The 6,500-nt window shown below is 59.1% G+C and overlaps 1 protein-coding gene across 1 annotated transcript in view; it reads left to right on the top strand.

Moving 5' to 3' along the window:
* The first annotated feature begins 413 nt into the window (after positions 1 to 413).
* The window catches only part of Spdef (SAM pointed domain containing ETS transcription factor), a 7,578-nt gene continuing 1,491 nt past the window's right edge, over positions 414 to 6,500 (top strand). The window contains 4 exon segments of the mRNA XM_005318789.5: positions 414 to 1,360; positions 3,454 to 3,651; positions 5,530 to 5,577; positions 5,687 to 5,833. Coding sequence (XP_005318846.2) covers positions 958 to 1,360; positions 3,454 to 3,651; positions 5,530 to 5,577; positions 5,687 to 5,833 — 796 coding nt within the window. The 5' untranslated portion in view covers positions 414 to 957.

The raw sequence follows: 6,500 nt of genomic DNA on the forward strand, positions 1-6,500 counted from the left end.
CCCGGGGGACCTTCCGCCTGTGTCTGATGTGTGCTGAGCCTCGGGCCCACACATCACCCACTGTCCCCAGGAGCCTGGTGTCCTAAGGGACACTCACCTCTCCTGTCCCTGCCCCCCGAGCTGGGTGGTCTGACGCAGCCCAGGCAGCTGGCCGTGGGGGGCTTCTGAGTTGGTGCCTAGGCCAGCGGAGGCTGGGGGCCCTGGGGCAGCAGTGAGGAGGGGGCATGGAGATGCAGAGGACCCTCTTGTTCTCTGGAGCCACCCGGTCACCCACCAGGAAAGCCCAGCACTGGGCACCACCCCAGAGGGCCGGGGAGCTGGGGGCCCTGGGCAGCGCTTTCCAAGGAAGGGTGAGGCAGGGGGGGAACCAGGACGCGGGGGTGGCGACTTAGAGCTGCTCCCTGTGACTCCGTTCGCACCCCGACAGCCCCTGGGAAGGGGAAGGGACAGCTCCCAACTTGCCAGGGGGCTCCTGTGTCCACCCCGGGGAGGGACTCTCTTCTTTCCCAGGGCTGGTGATGCGGGCTGCCTTGGGTGACCTCCTCCTTCCACACCCTGCCAAGGGCGGCATAGAAGGACGGGAGGTGAGGCTTGGTGGCAGAGCACCCACGTGGCATGGGTCCAACCCCAGCATGGAAACAAAAATCAACAAAATTTTAAAAGACAGGATTAAAAAAAAAAAATACCTTGGCTACAGCAGGAAAGATTTAGGCTAGATTAGCAGGACAGGCTGAACATCAAGGGCTCCGGTCCAGCCCTTCTTTGCTCATCTGCCCGGTGGGGCTCCTCCTGCGCCTCCCACCTGGCCTCGCTGCCCAGTGACCCAGAAGCCCAGCCCCCAGGCCGGGCCCACTGCCCACCGGCCTCGTCCCTAACCGGCTTAGCGGCCCCGGGACGGTCCACGCTGACTCTGCCTCTCGCTCCGCAGGCGCCGCTGTCCGCCCGAGCCCCGGCGCCATGGGCAGCGCCAGCCCCAGCGCCGCGCCCCCCGGCTGCCTGCTGCTGCCCCCCGACGGCCTGGAGAAGGGGGCCGCGCCCGAGAGACGGGCCTGGAGCCCGCGCCGCCCGGCCACCCCCGACCAGGGCCTGTCTGCCTTCTACCTCTCCTACTTTGACATGCTCTACCCCGAGGACGGGACCTGGGCCGCCAAAGGACCCTCGGCCGGCGCTCGCGAGGAACCACCCGAGGAGCCCGAGCAGTGCCCGGTCATCGACAGCCAGGCGCCGGGGGGCGGCCTGGACCTGGGGCCGGGGGCGCTGGCCCTGGAGGAGCACTCGCTGGAGCAGGTGCAGTCCATGGTGGTGGGCGAGGTCCTCAAGGACATCGAGACGGCCTGCAGGCTGCTCAGCATCACCGCAGGTCAGCGGCCTCCCTGGGCAGGGCAGGGCTGAGCAGGGTGGGCACCACTGGACGGGGTGAGGCCACCTGCCCCAGCCCCAGGCGGCCCCAGGGACCTGGCACTCCTCACACAGTCGGCCCACAAGGCACATCAGCTGAAGCCGGGTCTGGGAGGGTTTCTGCCCAGTGTCCCCAGTGGATTCAGGCTCTGTCACCTGGCCCACCTCCTCTGGGATTCATCTCTGCTGTCCCCTCATTCACTCTGCTCCAGAGACCAGCCTGTCCGCTGTTCCCATGACACTCACCACTTTGCACCTGCTGGTCCCTCAGCATAGAATACTCTTCCCTCAAATACCTACTGGGCTCCTTCAGGTCCTGATGACAGACACCCTCTCAATGAGGCCTTCTCTGGTCCCTCTATTGGAATTATTGCCCACGGCCAGGTGCAGTGGCACACGCCCACAATTCCAGCAACTTGGGAGGCTGAGGCAAGAGGATTGCAAATTCAAGGCCAGCCTCAGCAACTTAGCAAGACCTTGTCTCAAAATCAAAAAAAAAAAAAGAATAGAGAATCCGGGGATGCAGTTCAGTTGTAAAGCATCCTTCAGTTCAACCCCCAGAACCAAGAAAGAAAGAAAGAAATTGCTGACCATGTTCTGACTCTCCTTATCTCTCGTAGTTCTCTTTAGATCTCTCACGGCGGGCCCCGACCGTCTGACATGCTGCTTCTTTCCTCTCTTGTTGACTGTGTGTCCCCCACTATGATATGCACTCCACAAAGGCAGGGGTTTTCCTCTGATTCTTCATTTCCAGAGCCCTAGTTCCTAGGATAGCACCCTGAACATAACAGATGCTCAATAAACAGCTGTGGAACAAATCCAACCACAGGTGCTTCTTCCCAGGCCAGCCCTGTTCTAGGACTGGGGAACCGAGGTCACTATGTTCATGGACTGACCTTACAGAGAGGAAAGCAGGTCACAAATAGAATGTGTCCCCGGTCTGGTGGCAAGGAGGCTCTGAGGAGGAGGGGACACAAGGGGCCCAGCATGTGTGTGCCGGGCCTGGGGTGGTCACCATGGGTCTCGTGCCTGGTGCATCGTCTCCCTGGCACTTCTGTCTGGGGGCTGGCGTCTGAGTGTCCCTATTCACCCTGCAGCTTTCACAAGGGAAAGGGGGTTGTCACACATCTCTCTGACCCGGCCCCGCCCCCCAGTGCCCCAGGGGTGCCCACACTCAGGGGCACCCCCGTCTTACTATTTCCAACACCTGTGCCAGCCCCAACGCAGAGCCTCTCCCAGGACGCCTCCTCCCCCACACTCGGCCTGGGAGGGACGGGCTCTCAGAACAATGGGGACAGAAACAAATTGCTTTGACCTCGGGAGGAAAATGGGTTTATGAAGCGGGAGCAGCCTAGACTGCAGGTCACCTGCTGGGGCACGGCCTCGGGCCGTGGTGTTCCCTTGGATGCCTCCATCTTTGTACCCAGCCCGGGCTCCCTCCAGGGCAGCTTCCCACGGGAGACTGGGACCGAGCCAGTGTGCCCCTCCTGGCCCGAGTCTTGTAGCTGCCCCCGGCCGTTTCTTTCTTCCATTGAGCAGCTACTATGCAGCCCGCCCGTTGTGAGGTGTCAGGTCAGTGTCCTTCTCTGTAAGATGACGGGGATGGTGTTGGGGTTGTCACCCGCATTCCTGGTTAGGTTTTCCTCTTGTCTGGGGAAGGCAAGAGGCGTCTAGGGAGTCTAGGGAGAAGCTCCGGTGTCTCTGGCTTATTGTCACCATCTCCGCCAGGGCTGGGGCTGCCTTGAAAGGTCCTCTGGAGGCCAGAGGGGTCCAGGGGGACCGAGGCCTGGGTGAGAGGCCGGGCAGAGGCCAGGCCCTTCCCTGAGCAAGTTTGGTCCAGGGCCCAGCTCCTCCCCTCCGTCCCCTCCTTCCTGGGGTGCCTGCTTCCACAGGCCCCCCCCCAGGCCTGTCTGAGTCTGGCTTGTCCCCATCCGAGGCACGCCTGGCCCGAGGCCACAGTATCCCATGGGTGAATCAGCTGTGGGTGGGGTGCCCGTGGGTGGGGGCACCCCTAGGTGGCGCCTAAGCACGAGCTGAGGGGCCCTTCCCACGCAGACCCCGTGGGCTGGAGCCCCGGCAACGTGCAGAAGTGGCTGCTGTGGACCGAGCACCAGTACCGCCTGCCCCCCGTGGGCAGGGCCTTCCAGGACCTGGGCGGCAAGGAGCTGTGCGCCCTGTCGGAGGAGCAGTTCCGCCAGCGCTCGCCCCTGGGCGGGGACGTGCTGCACGCCCACCTGGACATCTGGAAATCAGGTGCGTGGCGCATGGGGCCCCCCTCAGGGCTGCAAACCGGGGGTGCCGAGTGGGCGGGTGAGGCCAGGATGCTGCCAAGAGATGGCCCTGGACCAGGACCGCCCAAACCAAACCCCCTCTCTGAATCTCTACCCAGGGACAGCAGCCCTGGGCCCTGGACATCTCATCCAATTAGCACCCCCAGCCTGGTCCAGGGCAGAGAACTGTAGCCCACGGAAGGGAAAAGGTAGAAGGTTAGACCAGGGGACGCGGGGTGTCAGAGCCGAGGGTGACTGAGGATAGGGAGAAATCCTTCTTTATCCTTTTTAAAGTTTGTTTATTTTGCTTTATTTTCCATTAGAGAAGTCATAAAGTAACAAATGTGCACATTTAGAAAAAAAATCGCAGTAAGGCGGGGGGGGGGGGCCGGGGGGGTAGCACACGTCTGTGATCCCAGCGACTCCAGAGGCTGAGGCAGGAGGATCGAAAGTTTGAGGTCAGCCATTCAGGAGGTTGAGGCAGGAGAATGACAAGTTGGAGGCCAGCCTCAGTAACTTAGGGGGACCTTCTTTCAAAATAAAAAGAGAAAAGGTCTGGGGTGTAGCTCAGCAGTAGAACGTGGTCCTAGCATGTCCACAAGGCCCTGGTTCCAATCCCCAAGCATCATTGAAAAAAAGAAAATAAAGGCTGGGGCACAGCGGCAGAGTGCTCACCTAGCACGTGCAAAGCCCTGGGTTTGATCCTCAGCACCCCATAAAGATTTAAAAAATAAAATAAAGGTACTGTGTACAACTACAACTAAAAAGCAAACATTTTTTTAAAAAATCAAGACCATGGTGAGAAATAGTAAATAGTATATTTTGAGCGTAAGCCCCCGCCCACCCCCGGCCTTAATGCTAAGTGCTTCCCAGTGGCAGCCACTGTCACCAGTTTCCGGGGTATCTTTCCTGAGAAAGTCTATGCATCTTCAAGCAAATGTACGAATGTAGTTTTAACTCTCAAAAACCAAACCAAGGGGCTGGGGCTGGGGCTCAGTGGTAGCGCACTTGCCTGGCATGTGCGAGGCCCTGGGTTCGATTCTCAGCACCACAGATAAATAAGTAAAATAAGATCTACCAACAACTAAAACAATATTAAAACAAAACAAAACAAAACAAAACATAAGGAGTCCTGTGGGTCACACTGCTCTTGGCTCCAGTGTGTCGGACCTGCTTCCCATCAGCAGACACACAGCTGCCCTGTTCTTTTGGTGGCCATTTGTCAACCCCTGCGTGTTTCAGTTGTCCCCATCTCTTTGGACACCAGTGTGTCCTGTGCAGATCGGTACTTTGGAGGATGTGGTTTTAGGTTAATAGTCCCGACCCGTCCCTAGGGACCTGCAATGAATACGGGGATAGGCCCTGCTCAGGACTCCATCAGAGACCTGTGCCTGCCCAGCCCAGGCCTCTGGTGGGTGGGTGGTGACCTCCTGGTCACTAGCCAGCTGCCTCACCCAGGAGAGACCAGAGGGCCAGGTGGAGAGCTGGGGCGGCTCTGCTTGGTGCACTTGGCAGCTGGAGGGCAGGAGCTGGTGTTTGCGATGCCCTGCGCTGAGCAAGGTGCAGACCTCACACCCACTCCAGGCCAGGCCTCCGCAGGGTGCCCCGCCCCTCCAGTGAAGAGGGAAAGCCTCCAAGGGCCTCTGTGGCCTCTGCATCTCAGCACAGGCAGGGCCTCCACCTCCGGCTTAGCTCTGAAACCCTACACCTTCACCCAGCGGCTCCTGGAAAAGCAACCTGACTGTGCACGTTGGCAGGAGGCAAGGAGCGGCAGGGACCCCCCATAATCCTACCCACACGCCTCCCTCCCCCCCTCTTGGGGCCTCTCCTGGGTCACCAACCTCCTCTCCTTGTCCCACAGCGGCCTGGATGAAAGAGAGGACCTCCCCGGGCGCCGTTCACTGCTGCGGTGAGCCAGGCAGGGCAGGGAGGCCAGGGTGTGGGCGTGTTGAGGGGCCGCAGAGGCACGGATGGCTGCTGCTGTGGCTGCCCACTCATCACCCCTCCCTGGCCACCAGCCTCCAACAGCGAGGAGAGCTGGACCGACAGCGAGGTGGACTCGTCCTGCTCTGGACAGCCCATCCACCTGTGGCAGTTCCTCAAGGAGCTGCTGCTCAAGCCCCACAGCTACGGTCGCTTCATCCGGTGGCTCAACAAGGAGAAGGGTGAGCGAGGGGGCGCCCTGGGGGGGAGGGGCTGCCCCACGTTCACCCTGGATACCAAAGTTGCCACGGAGGGTCTGGTTGCCATGGTGACCTCATCTGTCTCCTGGTTAGACTCTGTCCTGTTTAGGATCCTCAGAAATGCACGGTGCTTGCTGACAAGGAGCCTCAGTCTTTGTCCTCAAAACATCACAGCGTCACTAAAAGAGACTAAAGATGCCCAGGAACAGACACAATGTGAATCCTATATGGAACTTAACCCCTGAGCCACGTCCCCAGCTCTTTTTCTTATGGTTTAGAGACAGAGTCTCACTGAATTGCTTAGTGCCTCACTTTTGCTAAGGCTGGCTTTGAACTCAAGATCTTCCTGCCTCAGGCTTCTGAGCAGCTGGGATGACAGGCGTGTGACACCATGCCTGGCTGTAACTTAAGATTTTCTAGCAGCTGCATTTTGGAATATTTAAAAAGATGTAAATTTGGGGCTTGGGATGTATCCGATGTAGCATGCCTGAGGCCTGGGTTCCATCCCCAGCTCTGCAAAAAGAAAAGAGATATATATAGAGACAAGAAAATAAAAACAGATTTAATTTTAATAATATAGGTTGCGCATCCCTAATTCAAAAATCTGAAATCTGCTCCCTCCAGGCTGCTGTGGGACAAGGAGAGGAGT

The sequence above is a fragment of the Ictidomys tridecemlineatus genome, chromosome 8 (assembly GCF_052094955.1).
Source record: "Ictidomys tridecemlineatus isolate mIctTri1 chromosome 8, mIctTri1.hap1, whole genome shotgun sequence".
In the NCBI taxonomy this organism is placed as follows: Eukaryota; Metazoa; Chordata; class Mammalia; order Rodentia; family Sciuridae; genus Ictidomys; species Ictidomys tridecemlineatus.